The 14,984-nt window shown below is 39.0% G+C and overlaps 1 protein-coding gene across 20 annotated transcripts in view; it reads right to left on the reverse strand.

Annotated features, from left to right (window-relative positions):
- Nucleotides 1-13,243, reverse strand: part of LOC123765573 (serine/arginine repetitive matrix protein 1) — a 779,721-nt gene extending 766,478 nt beyond the window's left edge. For 11 of the 20 annotated variants that reach the window (XM_069333900.1, XM_069333897.1, XM_069333909.1 and 8 more), the window contains exon 1: nt 13,042-13,242. In XM_069333900.1, the coding sequence (XP_069190001.1) occupies nt 13,042-13,098 (57 nt within the window). In that variant the 5' untranslated portion in view covers nt 13,099-13,242. Of the gene's footprint in view, nt 1-13,041 lie in introns of all 20 variants that reach the window. The other 9 variants (XM_069333902.1, XM_069333911.1, XM_069333907.1 and 6 more) reach the window with 3 other exon arrangements.
- Between the last annotated feature and the right edge of the window lie 1,741 nt (nt 13,244-14,984).

Genomic DNA, 14,984 nt, shown 5'->3' on the forward strand with positions numbered 1-14,984 from the left:
ATATTATGTATAGGATATATACATAATACAATATATATATTATATATATATATATATATATATATATATATATATATATATATATATATATATATATATATATGTCGTACCTAGTAGCCAGAACGCACTTCTCAGCCTACTATGCAAGGGCCCAATTTGCCTAATAAGCCAAGTTTTCATGAATTAATTGTTTTTCGACTACCTAACCTACCTAACCTAACCTAACTTTCTCGGCTACCTAACCCTAACCTAACCTATAAAGATAGGTTAGGTTAGGTTAGGTAGGGTTGGTTAGGTTCGGTCATATATCTACGTTAATTTTAACTCCAATAAAATAAAATTCATCACATACATAATGAAATGGGTAGCTTTATCATTTCATAAGAAAAAAATTAGAGAAAATATATTAATTCAGGAAAACTTGGCTTATTAGGCAAATCGGGCCTTGCATAGTAGGCTGAGAAGTGAGTTCTGGCTACTAGGTACGACATTATATATATATATATATATATATATATATATATATATATATATATATATATATATATATAGTATATATATATATATATATATATATATATATATATATATATATATATATATATATATATACAATATATATAAAATGCCACTTGCGCAGCATGTGCATTTGGGAATGAAAAACATCAAGAAACGGAAAAGTGCAAATGTCCAGCAATACCACAGCATTCCATGCATAGTATAGAGATAAAATCAATTATATCTAATTTCACTAAATTGTAAGTAACTTTACACCACAACAACTGCAAATAAATCCACACCCATAAAGTTCCTATTACAGCAGAGCAGGCTCCATTATTATCCACAGTACTAAAGAAGTGGACTTATACGGCTGGCAGCACTGACACTCTACCCCCCCCCCCCACACACACACACACTAAGCTGAGATATGCCATACTATCAGGCTGGCACTAGTGCCACACCAACTATGGTTGGAGATACACCCCCACACTATGACTTCAATTACCTTACTAAACGCCTATGAGACTACACCTCATAGTGAGTGTACTTTAGCCACGAGGGGCAAGAGCAGCAGAGCATGAATGGCCAGCGGGAAGGGCAGGTGTCACGCGGTTTGCAGGCGGCCCCAGTGACATTGATTTTCAGCGTTAAGCTGGAGGCGACACGCACAGCAACGCCATAGTACGCGCCTGACCTCTCCTACCCCACCACCCATCAACCCTCCCCCTCACTAGTAGCCACACCCACGCTCTGCATTCACGCGTAGCCTAGTGAGTGTGGAGCTTACATGAATGTACTCACACAACTGTGTCTGTGGGTCTTAGTTTCAGCAGCTGGGCTACGTCTTGTCAGTGGATCTTGCTTTCTGATTCAGTGAACTGATAAATATGGGAGGATAATAAAAATAAATACAATGAAAAGTCCGGGTGTAGTAAGTACAATTTGGGAACACAATGTAAACATTGGATGACCAAGATTTGTTATTTTTAGTCTGCAAATAAAATAAATGTTAGTTGGAACAAGAGTGGAAGCTTTCAAAAGAGAGAGAACTGGACAAGTTTCTGCTGGAGTTACTGGATCAATCAGCCTGGCTGTGCACAGAGCAGACAATCAACAGGGGGGGCGTCCACACGCTAGGCTGCCGGAGTAGTAGTCTTGAAACAATAATCAACGAGTAATCAACAGTCCAGCCTCTTGTTTATCTCATTATATATGCTCGAGAACTGTTTAGGCCATGAAGATCCCTTCAATTACATCCTCTATAAAAAATAGTCCACTTGCTCGCCATTTTCCCGCTAGAGCTGTTATTCGGCTTATCAGGATACTTATTCAAATAATGCCATTTCGTTCTAACCGTGCCTTCCTTGTTCTTTTGTCGCTAAATCAAAATATTTCTTATCTATTTACCTTGTCAATCTCCTTAAGAATATTGTAAACATGTTTTGGCCATGACAATCCATTCCCTCCCCCCCCCCTAAGCCTTCTCTCGACAGCTTTGTTAGATACAATTCAGACTTTCCTCGTTGTTCAACTCTCTTGCTCTGAGACAAGTCTTGCAATAAATCTCTGCGCCTTCTCTAGCTCCATACTGGCATCTTTAGGTGTAGGTTTCCTTAGCAGATTTGCATATTATTTGACTGACCTCAAATATGGCACACACAACTCTGAAGGCCAATCTGATGTTCGACAGACTTGCGTATGCTGCTTATGTTAGCCAGTTGCTGTGGGCTTTCAGTCAAAGTTTGTTGTCTACTACTAGTATCCTCTTTGCTTACCACAAGACGTGTTCCCATTCATTGTACGGTTCCCAACCGGTCTTCTGTCACTTACTACTATTGTGATTCATATTCTGCACTTGCAGTGCTGCTCGATAATCATCTTTCAGGACAACACTGAAGTTTGTCTAGATCCTCCAGGAAAGTTTTGATGTTAACTTTTGTCCTGAACCTTGTATGTTTTGGCGTCATCTGAAAATGTTGACATGTAAAAATCTCCAACAGTCACCTAATTCATGATATTCATTAAGAAGATAGCTAACGTACTGACTCTTAATTAATGTACCTCGCTCGTTACTCTTCTCCATGTTTCACCTGTTTCCTCTCTACTCTCGCTCCATTAGGTATTCCTTCACTCTATTTACTCATTTTCTAACCACTTTAGACTAGACTGCTTCTCAAGCCTTTCAAGCTTGAGAAGCAGTCTTGCGTGGCACCACGTCGAAAGCCTTGTGGGAGCCCATAAAGATGCAGGCAACCCATCCTTTTTTTATCTAACTGCTTCCCTGTCATTTTATCACAGAAACAAGTTTGTAAAGTAGGCTTTTCATTCGGTGATGCCAAACTGATGGTTGTTTTTGAACCCAATTAAATACAAACCCTATTAAATATATGTACTTACATTAAATGCAACCCTATTTAATGTACGTACTCCACTAAAGCTTGTTCTGATCTTTTTTATTACGTTAGGCGCTTCTTGTCTCCTTGCTTCAAAACCGGTATCGCAGTAGATGCTTCCGACGCCCTCAGGAAGGCATGTCTCCTCCCCATTCTGAGAATGCACAATATAGCCTGCGAATGGTCTCCAAACTTCTTGTGTAGCCACCATTCGCACATATGGTGAGATCGTATATGGGCGTACAAGCTTTGTCACATCAAGTACCTCATAGCTTAGCCCTTTAATCTTAGCAGCCAGTCTTGGAGTAAAACTCTGTTTATATAGGTGCACTGGAGTAACATATTCTAGTATTGGTCTAACATAAGCAGTGTACAGTGTTCCCAATTTGTGTGAACCAGTCACTAGTCACTATATATGAAAAGTTATAATTGTGAAACATTTTTTTTTATCTTCATTTAAGAAAATACAATACAGTATAAATCATATATACATAAGTTTTACAAGGCAATACTACATTATAATTCTCAGTGAACAAAAGTTTCATTATTACAGAACATGATCTTTAAAACCCCTGAATGTTATATTATACTTATTTTTCTTTAAATGATTTAAAAAAAATTGGAGATTAAATTTACATTAATATACAGGGGAAATTATTACTTTTATAACATTTATAACATAACCTTCCACACTACTCTTCCTCAGTAGTGTGGAAGGTGGCATATTAGTACACACTCTTCGTGAATGGTGTGGATGCACATCAAAGTCAGATGTGCATCCCCACCATTTACGAAGAGTGTAGTCTGATGATCTGACATATTCCAATTTTCCAATGCCAAATATCTTTCCTTGCTCCATGCACGTTCGTACCTACTCAAAACATGTCCTGAACCTGCTGCTACACGTCAGTAGATGCTCAAGGCACATCCGTACCTGATCAGCATATGTTTTTACCCGATCTACAAACGATCCCTACTTGTATGAATAAAATTTATAAAATATAAGGAATTAATTATATGCAGCCTAATTACTAATGCGACAATCTGGCTGACCGAACCTGCTGACACTTCAACCATTCAAAATTCTTGTAAACGAACGGCTAATTTCATACAATAGTATTCAGTACAGTAATATTGTCCCCGCATTGTTCCAGGCAACTATATAGGAAGACAACGAACTTTAAGGTAAACTTTGCGCGCGGGAAGAAACAAAAACACCAAACACATGTTCCACTCGAACAAATCCACAAGAGGCCGTGACGAGGATTCGAACCTGCGTCCGGGAGCATCCCAGACACTGCCTTAATCGACTGAGATACGACATGGTAAAAATCCCTTGTGGATTGGTTCATTTGATGCATCACGTTAGTATGATCTCTGTGTGTAACATGTTCCACTCGTTATAATTATTCTTAGAAATAATGAATGAATATAATCGATGGGGCAAGTACCAACGCGTCGTGGTCCTGCCCGTCCTCCAAAAGTTTCTCAACGTCAACAAACTGTCGTATTAAAATGTCCTCTCCTAACCTACCAGAGAACCCAAAACAGAAAACAGGTCAGTATGTCAACTTCGCGAGCCGCTTCCATTTTCTAGTACGACATTTTTTCTTAGTTTAAGGATACGTCAAAATGCGACGCTCTATTAGGAGGGACGGGAACGAGGCTGAGGATATATGCCTGACCGATGTCTTGATTGACCAATATGCACAAAATCCATCATCTAACCTAACTACAAGCGGACGAACCCAAGCAACCCGCCTAACCTATCGAGTCCAGTTGCACTGAAAACGTAGAGACTTAGCCTTAACTTTTTAATAGGCTGTTTTTGAAACGTTGGTTGCTAGGATAACATAACCTAAGAAAGCGACCTATTAGTTGCGGGAGGTGGGGGGAAGATTGACTGTGATTCTGCATACAAAATAATTGGTGATAATGTTTATGTCAGATTACTGATGATTATATGAATATCGTGGAGATATTTGTCATGGAAGTTCAAAATAAATGAAAATGATTAAGTATCAATATTTAATTTTCAGATACATTGATATATTTATTATAATTATTTACGTAATATTTGTATTTTTATTATCATTATTATTGTTTCTAAATATATCATCGTTATTGGAAACTAAATTTAAATACTATAATTTTTGCTTTAAAAATGTGTTAATAACAAAACAAGTTATTTATGTGGCAGCTCTCTGCCTCGCCCAACCTAAATAGTGCCTCCAGCGCCTTGCTTCCAGGATGAGTGCCACCTGGCCACGCTGACTTAGGCACCCAGGTCTCACGGCACCCACCTTCCTCACCTGCGCCTCACACCTCACCTCCCTCCCTCACCTGTGCATCACACCTCACCTACCTCCTTCATCCGTACCTCATATCTTTCCATCCTCCTTCAATTGTACCTCACATTCCCCCCCCCCTCATCTTGCAACTCAGCAACCACCTTCATCTGTACCTCAATCACACCTCACCAACCTCCCTCACCTGTACCTCACTTCTCGCACACACGCTTCTCTGAGCAAACAGGTCCATACAACACCACTTGCCTGCTCTTCATCTTCATCCCCCTCCTTTTACCAGCCTCAAGATCAATTTTCCTTGACGTGCAAATCCACCCCTCCCTTCCTCTTCTCCCTTCCTTCATTCCCTCTACCCTTCCCCCCAACCCCCCCTCTCACTTTCATTCTCCTCCCTCCCCTTCCCTCTGTCACTCATGTATTACCCTCGCTGAGGCTCTCTGGTTTCTAAAATCATTATATAACAAATCTTTCCACTAAAGTTAATAATTAGCTCACACTTTTTTCTGTGTGTATATATACATGGGCGGTTTTTCATATATACATGGGCGGTTTTTCCTAAACTACGAAGGATTGCGGGTCGCGCTCCAGTGCTCGTCAATATGACCATTACAAATACCGATTTGTCGAATGTATTTTAAGACATTTTTGGCTTCGGTTACCAAAGGCAATCCTACTTTTCTCACGAGGGAAAGGAGGTGGAGGGGGGGGGGATAGACAGACAAGGAAAACCCCCCAAACTCTTCTTTAACTAAAATATTTCTATGTAATTTTATTTATTTATTCAGCAGTTAAACAGTCCCAATAATGTAGCTGTAAAGTCACAATATCGTGGCTGTAAAGTCCCAATAACGTGATTGTAAAGTCACAATAACGTGATTGTAAAGTCACAATAACGTGGCTGTAAAGTCTCAATAACGTGGCTGTAAAGTCCCAATAACGTGATTGTAAAGTCACAATAACGTGATTGTAAAGTCACAATAACGTGATTGTAAAGTCACAATAACGTGGCTGTAAAGTCTCAATAACGTGATTGTAAACTCCCAATAACGTGATTGTAAAGTCACAATAACGTGGCTGTAAAGTCCCAATAACGTGGCTGTAAAGTCCCAATAACGTGGCTGTAAAGTCCCAATAACGTGGCTGTAAAGTCACAATTACGTGGCTGTAAAGTCCCAATAACGTGATTGTAAAGTCCCAATAACGTGATTGTAAAGTCCCAATAACGTGATTGTAAAGTCCCAATAACGTGATTGTAAAGTCACAATAACGTGGCTGTAAAGTCACAATATCGTGACTGTAAAGTCACAATAACGTGATTGTAAAGTTACAATAACGTGGCTGTAAAGTCCCAATAACGTGGCTGTAAAGTCCCAATATCGTGGCTGTAAAGTCACAATAATGTGAATGAACATGTATTCAATGAAAGTGATAACGTATCAGTCCGCCCTAGCAGCCCATGCCCCTAAACTGAACACACTTCTAATAGCTATTTGGCCCAAAGTACCAACATGTAATGATGGACCACCGGAAAGTTGACTTTTATATTATTAAATGTGAGCAAACAGGAAACTTTTTATACCGCAACATAAATATAAAGCTTAATCTAACCTCTCTCAAAAAACAAACTTGGCCTAATACACGCTATCTTAGATCTTATGTAGCACATATATGTGCTATATACTAGGCGTAGGAATTAATAAAACAAAAAGTGGTTTACTGGTGGTCCATCACTATATGTTGTTACTTTCAACCAAATAGTTACTATAAGTACTATCTTTTCAGGAGGATGGGATGATCCGGAACCATCAAGTCGTACTGAGCATTAGTGGGAGAGAGAGCAAACATTCAAGAAATGAGGAAACATAAGGTTCACTTCTCTCAATTTCTCTATCTCGCTCACTTCTTCCCCACAAATCTACAGGTCTTATCATTCAGAAACACTTAACAAGTCACACGTTTCAACACACTCACGTAACGCAACACATCTCGTATAACTAAATTTCCTTATAAAGCTACGTATACAACCCGTTCTAATAGCAGGTCCCAGAGCTAAAGAGGAACTAACGAAAGAAAACAGAACTAGCAAAATAAATTCAAAATTTGGTAGTGCTAAAGCTATTGAACGGTACTTGGTAACTTAGGCCTTCCAGGCAGCAATGTTGCCTAGTCTTACAGCTTTAAAACAGATTTCCCTACTTCCTGCAGACGTAAATATTATTAACTTTAAGCCTATTCACGTGGTTCCTCCCCCCCTCCTCCACACCATCTCAGGTTCCTCGGCCCCTGAGGCAAACCACCAACAATGTCGAGAGAAAAACTTTGCTGATAACTTTCGCATATTTGTGACGGAAAAAATGATAGCCTATGATTTTTTTTTTACACAGCCACTAGAGTAGTGGATGTGATAAGTGTACAGCTACAAATACTAGTTGCTACATTATTTGAAAATATTATATTACTACTGTATTACTATAGTTGTTATTATTAGCATTATTATTGTTATTAGTATTACATTTAATATTTAACTATTACTTCAGAAACTTTGTTCTGTGTGAACTATTTACTGCACTTTTATCGTATAGTTATCTGTAAAAATGCAGAGTCAACACTTTTGTGTTATTTGACATTTAATTACTGAAGTTCCAAATCTTCAGTTGTAGGTTTTGGTTCCCAGCCTATTGCCCAAATACATTTCATTATTTTGCGTGTTTCGAGCGAAACGAGTCTCTCAATTTTTTTGTTGCAGTCCGGTGTTGACAAAGGCCCAGATCGGCGAAACGTTCATCTTTCTTTTCCATTTCTCTGTTGATTTTCCGCATATATATATATATATATATATATATATATATATATATATATATATATATATATATATATATATATATATATATATATATATATAATGAAATTAGTAGTACAGTAATAGTAGTAGTAGTTGTTGTGTTAGAGGATGGCAATCGTGGTGATGGAAGGTGGTGGTGGTGGTGGTAGTGGTGGTAGCGTAGGCGATAACTGGAAGGTGGTGGTGTGAAAACTTTTATAGTAGTGAGAGTGAAGGCAGTAGTACAAGTTGTTCGCACAAGAATATTACTTGTGGTGGTAGTAGTAGTACTAGTTGTAGTATTAGTAATACTACTACTAGTAATAGTTGTTGTAGTAATTATCAAATGAAGGCACCAAACCGGGAAGGCTATGTAGCACCAAATTGTTGTAGTAGTAACCATAAACATAGAAGAAGCAGAAGCAGTTGGAGTAATAATAATAATATTAGTAAGAGCCAAAATGATAACAGTAGGCCTATTAATATTAATAGGCTGCTTGAGAACATAATAATACACAGAAATCACATTAACGTGATATATCATAGAACAAATCCACAGGAGCCGTGATGGGGGCTCGAACCAATGCGCTGAGGGTTCCCAGACGCATTTCCAATGCTTTTGCTTGCCTTTGCAATTCCATTGCCCAAGTGTTGCTCCATAAGTTATTTTGTCCAGGTTATCTTCAAGGGTATGACTATTGTCTCAGTATCTTTACCTTCCCTAGTAACTTAGCATCGTCAGCAAACATATTCATATAGATCAGTATTTCATCTGATTTATCGTTTATATAGCCGATTAACATTATTGGTGCAAGAAATAAACCCAGCGGTACTCCACTAGTAACATTTCTCCATTCTGATACATTGTCTCTTGATTACCGCCCTCATCTTTCTGTCAGTGTGTGTGTAATTACCAAAGTGTCATTACATAATTATAGTTACAGGAAGACGGGACACACTATGATCGTGGTGTCCCGTCTTCCCAGCACTTTGTCATATATAACGCTTTGAAATTAATCAACTGGTGTACAAGTTAATGAGCCTACTGGGCTCAGGAACGTGTGTGTAATTACCTACGAGTAGGTAATAGGATGAGAGCTATGCTCGTGGTGTCCCGTCTTCCCAGCATTCTGTCATATAACGTTTTGAAATTAGTGACGAGTTTGGCCTCTACCACACACACACCTGTGTGTGTGTGTGTGTGTGTGTGTGTGTGTGTGTGTGTGTGTGTGTGTGTGTGTGTGTGTGAGAGTTGTGTTCTGTTTAAAATTCTGGATTGATAGTTAATTCTTTACGAGTATAGTGACTGCAGTAAGTGTATCGTGACAAGGAATGGATGCAGATGTCACTGCCTGTAGATGTGCGAAAGCAAAGGTACTTGTTCGGAGTGAATAGTAGATGTTCGTGGTGAATAGAGAAGTAAATGAATAGTTTCTGTGTAGAGTAATGGGTGAATGGTAATTGTGTTGAAAAGTAGAAGAATCGTTGTGTTGTGACCGAGACGGGAAACAGTAACAAGAGGAGTGCCCCAGGGTTCTGTCCATTGAAGGTACGTAGCTTACACACGGAAGTCAACAGAAACATTTTAAATGTGAAGATCAGTAAGACAACTCAAACAGCCTGCACAAAGACTTAAATAGACTTTTAAAACTGACTAAAGTGGTTTATCATAACTTTCTGAAAAATATCCGTAAGTTATGATAAATAGGGATTTAAAACGAATAAATCACTATAAATGTTTCAAATATACTCAATAGGCTACTGAAATTTAAACCTGGAAACGTTTGTGATATAACTGCACTAAAAATAGGCCTACAGATTTTGAGCAAAGTGCTCTATAAGACATAAATTCTCTGCAGTGTAAACAGATAAGTTTCATCTTGGGAATTATGAATCTTAAATATATAAAACTATTTTATGACCAATAAACAAAAATCACAGTCTAGAAAGACTTTTTCTTGAAAGAGGGAACACGATAAAAAAAATGTCGAAATAGATTAAAGGGTTTAATAATAGAATATAAATAGCGCTAAAAGTATTAACAAAAATTAGAACACAAACCAATGGAAAATTGGGTTTATTTTGAGTATGAACAGGAGTGCGTGTACAGTGACTGATTAGTCAGTGATTGTGTATAGGAATTGGTGTATGGTGCCTGCATAGTGAAGAATGGTGCCTGTGTGCAGCAACTGGTGCATGGTGACCGTGTAGAAGCCTGGGTGAATAGTGGAAGTGAAGGAGTGGGTGTATAGGGACTATGTAGAAGTGTGGGTGTCTGGTGACTATGTAGTACCGTAGATATATGATGAATGTACCGAACTGCATAGAAGCATTGGTAAATGGCGACTGTTTATAGAAGTGGGACTATGGTGAGTCTGTTGGGATGTGGATGTATAGGGAATGTGTGAAGACGTGGATGAATGGCGAATGTAAACAGGTGTAGGGTTTTTAATATGGTGAATATATTGAGGCGTAGGTACATAGCGAATGTGTATGGTGAACGTAAATTTTGATGTGTACGTACACATCTGAGAGCAAAAAGTTTAAACATACATGGAATATGTTAAAAACAACACGACAAAGCAACGAAAATAGCTTAACATGATCGTCACTACACGGAACCTAACATTAAGGTTTCTGCATTAACATTGACACGAGGTTCAAGACACTGGGAATAATACGAGGGTCACTCTACTGAAAATAACACGAGTCCATGCACTAGAAATTAAACTTTCGCAGAAACAATGAAAATGGCAGTCAAGTGTTCCAAAAAAAAAGAAGACTACAGAATAGAGCATAACAAATCAAACAAAAAATGACGCGGGTGAAGGTGCCCGGAAAATGCTACTAGCGTCAAAACACAAAACTTAAACAAATGTTATTTAAAGTTAAAAACTTATAGCACTGTATCTATTCTTAAGTCTGCATTCCTGTAACTTCTCCCCCTCCCGCGATGGCATATTATTGGAATCGACTTTGTGAGGTGTGTGGGCGACCGAGATGATACCTGACTGCATGGTCACAAGTCACGTGTGTGTACTCACCTAGTTGTGCTTGCAGGGGTTGAGCTCTGGCTCTTTGGTCCCGCCTCTCAACTGTCAATCATAGGTGTACAGGTTCTCGAGCCTATTGGGCTCTATCATATCTACACTTGAAAGTTGAAACTGAGTATGGAGTCAGCCTCCACCACACCACTTCCTAATGCATTCCATTTGTCAACTACTCTGACACTAAAACAACAAATTCTAATGTCTCTATGGCTCATTTGGGCACTCAATTTCCACCTGTGTCCCCTAGTGCGTGTGCCCCTTGAGTTAAATAGTCTGTCTTTATCTACCCTATCAATTCCTTTGAGAATCTTGCATTTGGTGATCATGTCCCCTCTAACTCTTCTGTCTTCCAGAGACGTGAGGTTTAATTCCCGTAGTCTCTCCTCGTAGCTCATACTCCTCAGTTCGGGAATGTGTGAGAACTCACCTAGTTGGGCTTGCGGGGGTTGAGGTCCGGTTCTTTGGTCCCGCCTCTTGATTGTCAATCAACTGGTGGACAGGTTCATGTGCCTATTCCAGTCAGGAACGTGCGTGTATGTGTGTGCGCGCGCGCGTGTAATTATCTAAGTGTAGTTACAGGATGAGAGCTACGCTCGTGGTGTCCCGTCTTCCCAGCACTCTTTGTCATATAACGCTTTGAAACTATTGACGGTCCTAGCCTCCACCACCTTCTCACCTAACTTGTTCCCACCGTCTACCACTCTGTTTGCGAAAGTGAATTTTCTTACATTTCTTCGGCATCTATGTTTAGCTAGTTTAAATCTATGAGCTCTTATTCTTGTGTGTGTGTGTGTGTGTGTGTGTGTGTGTGTGTGTGTGTGTGTGTGTGTGTGTGTGTGTGTGTGTGTGTGTGTGTGTGTGTGTTATTAAATACAAACGTTAACCAAAACACTGTCAAACGCGTAGCACCACGTTTATTTAAAAAAAAAATAACAATTCTGTATTATACAAATACAAAAATAAAATTGCAAGACTGCTTCGAGCGCAGGACTGAATGTCATCTCGCTGTCACTGGGGACGGAGAGAAATAGCGAAAAAGCCCTTGAAAAAGGAAACTACCATTTTTAGCACAAGGTAATTTGGTTCCGGGGCGCCGCGAAGCCTAGTTTACTCCATCGTTGCTTCATCTCATACTTGTAAATATTTGTATTCATTATTGTGGAGTAAATCAAATTATATATCATTCTAAATATATGGAGTTATCTGAAGCTGCAGATATAATTAGGGAAACCTTGACAGACGCTTCGCATTCCTCTTATTGCAGGCTTAAAAAGCAGGCTTAAAAAGACCAAAAAATTTTTATGAAACAAGTACAACACATGTCATTAATGTGTTATTTTTAATATAACACCGCCTAAATCATACTAGCAATTATGATACAACACTTAATTTTCTAAAGCTTTGCCCGAAACGCTATGCGTACTAGTGACTTTAGGTATTGTATGTACTACTAGCTCTATCTATAAATCCAACATTATGTTTGTATATCAACTATGTATGTACTTTCCTGAATAAAATTGACTTTACTTTTACTTTAACGACAATACTTATATATCCAATGATGCGACTGTGTACGATCATAATATTAACATCTAAAGTTCACAAAACCTACATAACAACAATATGATGAGGTTCCGGACTGTACACCACATTTGACTTATCTCTTTACTAAAACATTGACTTATGTAAACAATCCAAAGGCGTGACAATTACCGCAAACTGACTAAAAAAGGCCGGATTAAAGACTTTTGACATGGCAAGATGACCGAGCTAGTGCAAAGTTCCCCCGGTGGAACCTACACCATGTGAAGCATTGCCACATGAAAAACCACGTGAAACATTGCCAGCTAACACGGCCCAACCACCTCTGCCTGCAATTTTAGGGCGGGGCATTTACCACCAAGACGCCGCGGCAAACACACACACACACACAACCACCACATGCTGACAACTTGCTTCTCACTCACCTTATCTATGTTTACTGAAGGACAGGCACGACATAGGTTCCAGAATTGATTAATCATTAGTACTGATTATATCTGACACGGTTCCTGTAACAGATCCCGGTGTGGTAGGGGGAGAGGGGACTGTAATAATGCCTCAGTAATCAGGGTGACAACCCCGCCGTTATCCCACAGTCACTACCCACTCGCTCGCTGGCCAACTTGTGCTCTGAGGCCCTCCACCTGGCGCAGGCCGGGCCGCGCAGAGTAGGATGAACCCCAGTTGCCAACCCATGTGCTTCCCGAACCCCGCCACCGGTTCGAATCACATCTCAAGTCCACCCTCCATCACGCCTTGACATGTAGTCAATTATTTGCGTAGGAGGTGTGTTAATGGGTGGTAAATTAGGTGAGATAAGTGGGTTTTCGGGGAGTAATTGAGCGTTCTCATTGACTTTCGCACATCTGGCAGAGAACTCCAGGACAGGCGAGACGCTACCGTTATCGGATTTCAGTCGTGACCGGGTCCAGGCTGGCAGCCAGGGGTAGGAGGAATGAAGTATTCCTGCATTTCAAACGCTCTAGATAAATGCGCCGCCTGTAACATGCGTGGATCGTTGAGCTAAAATTGCTTACTGGAAGAGCTGAACATTAAATAACCCTCTAGTTACAATAGTTAATTTAAAAACCTTTAAAAATTAACATATCTATTTAACAAAAAGGCTCTTGATACATGACGTAATAAATATAACCTTTTCAATAACACTAAGCGATGCACCGTACGAAATACAAGGAAGAAACATTAACAGGCGGTAACATTGACTAGCAAGAGCAGTCATGAGTGAACCCTTGATAAGTTTACTCACATCAACAGACCTCTTGAGCTGCAGTATTGAACAGTGCACATTACCAACACAGAACCGTGACGTTTCCGTCTTAACGCCCAACATTAACGTTGTTTACGGCAAGGCAACGGTTGTGTGTTTGTGTAAATCCGGTTAGGGAGGGAATATACACCGGGGCTCTATGACCTCGCACAAAAATAACCATTCAAACAAATACCATAAAAGTGTAATAAGCTTGACATGAAGTATATTGTCAGAATAGGCTGACAAGAGCGCTGATGTGTTTGCGAATATGTGTTTTGCGTGTGCATTTCACCATGTGATCTTTGTATTAGTTTATGAGAACATTTAAACATTTTTTTAAATGTAGAGTATATTAAGGTTCCTTTGTGAATTCAATATTTACATATATATGAATGTGTATTTGTGAATTTCAATGTATGTATTCAGTGTCATTTCAAGTAGAGTGTGCGACTAGGCTAGGAGATCTAGGAACTTAATAATAAATTAATAAATCACAATTTATTATTATTATTATTATTATTATTATTATTATTATTATTATATTCGAAATACGTCAAAATACCATGAAAATGTGATAAAAAACCAAGCAACATCAGCTGGTAAACCACACTATACGAACTGTTATACCATGCTATACCAGCTATTAATCTATGGTATACTAGCCGTTAAACCAAGATATTTGCAGTAGCTTAACATACTGTACCAGCTGTTAAACCATGTTATACCAGTTGTTAAATTAACCTATATCAACCGTTAAACCATACTATAGTACCTGGTTTAACTAGCTAGTTATACCAGCTTTAAACTATATAAGCTCTACTGATGTTAAACCAAAATATACCAGCTGTTAAACTTAACTATACAAGCTGTTAACCCAAGGTATACCCATTGTTAAACCAAGAAAACCATGTGTACCATCTGTTAAACCGTGCTATACCAGCTGTTAAACCATGCTATACCAGCTGTTAAACCATGCTATACCAGCTGTTAAGCCATGCTATACCAGCTGTTAAACCGTGCTATACCAGCTGTTAAACCATGCTATACCAGCACTTAAACCATGCAATATCAGCTGTTAAACCATGCTATACCAACTGT

This window comes from Procambarus clarkii, chromosome 30, assembly GCF_040958095.1.
Source record: "Procambarus clarkii isolate CNS0578487 chromosome 30, FALCON_Pclarkii_2.0, whole genome shotgun sequence".
Taxonomy (NCBI): Eukaryota; Metazoa; Arthropoda; class Malacostraca; order Decapoda; family Cambaridae; genus Procambarus; species Procambarus clarkii.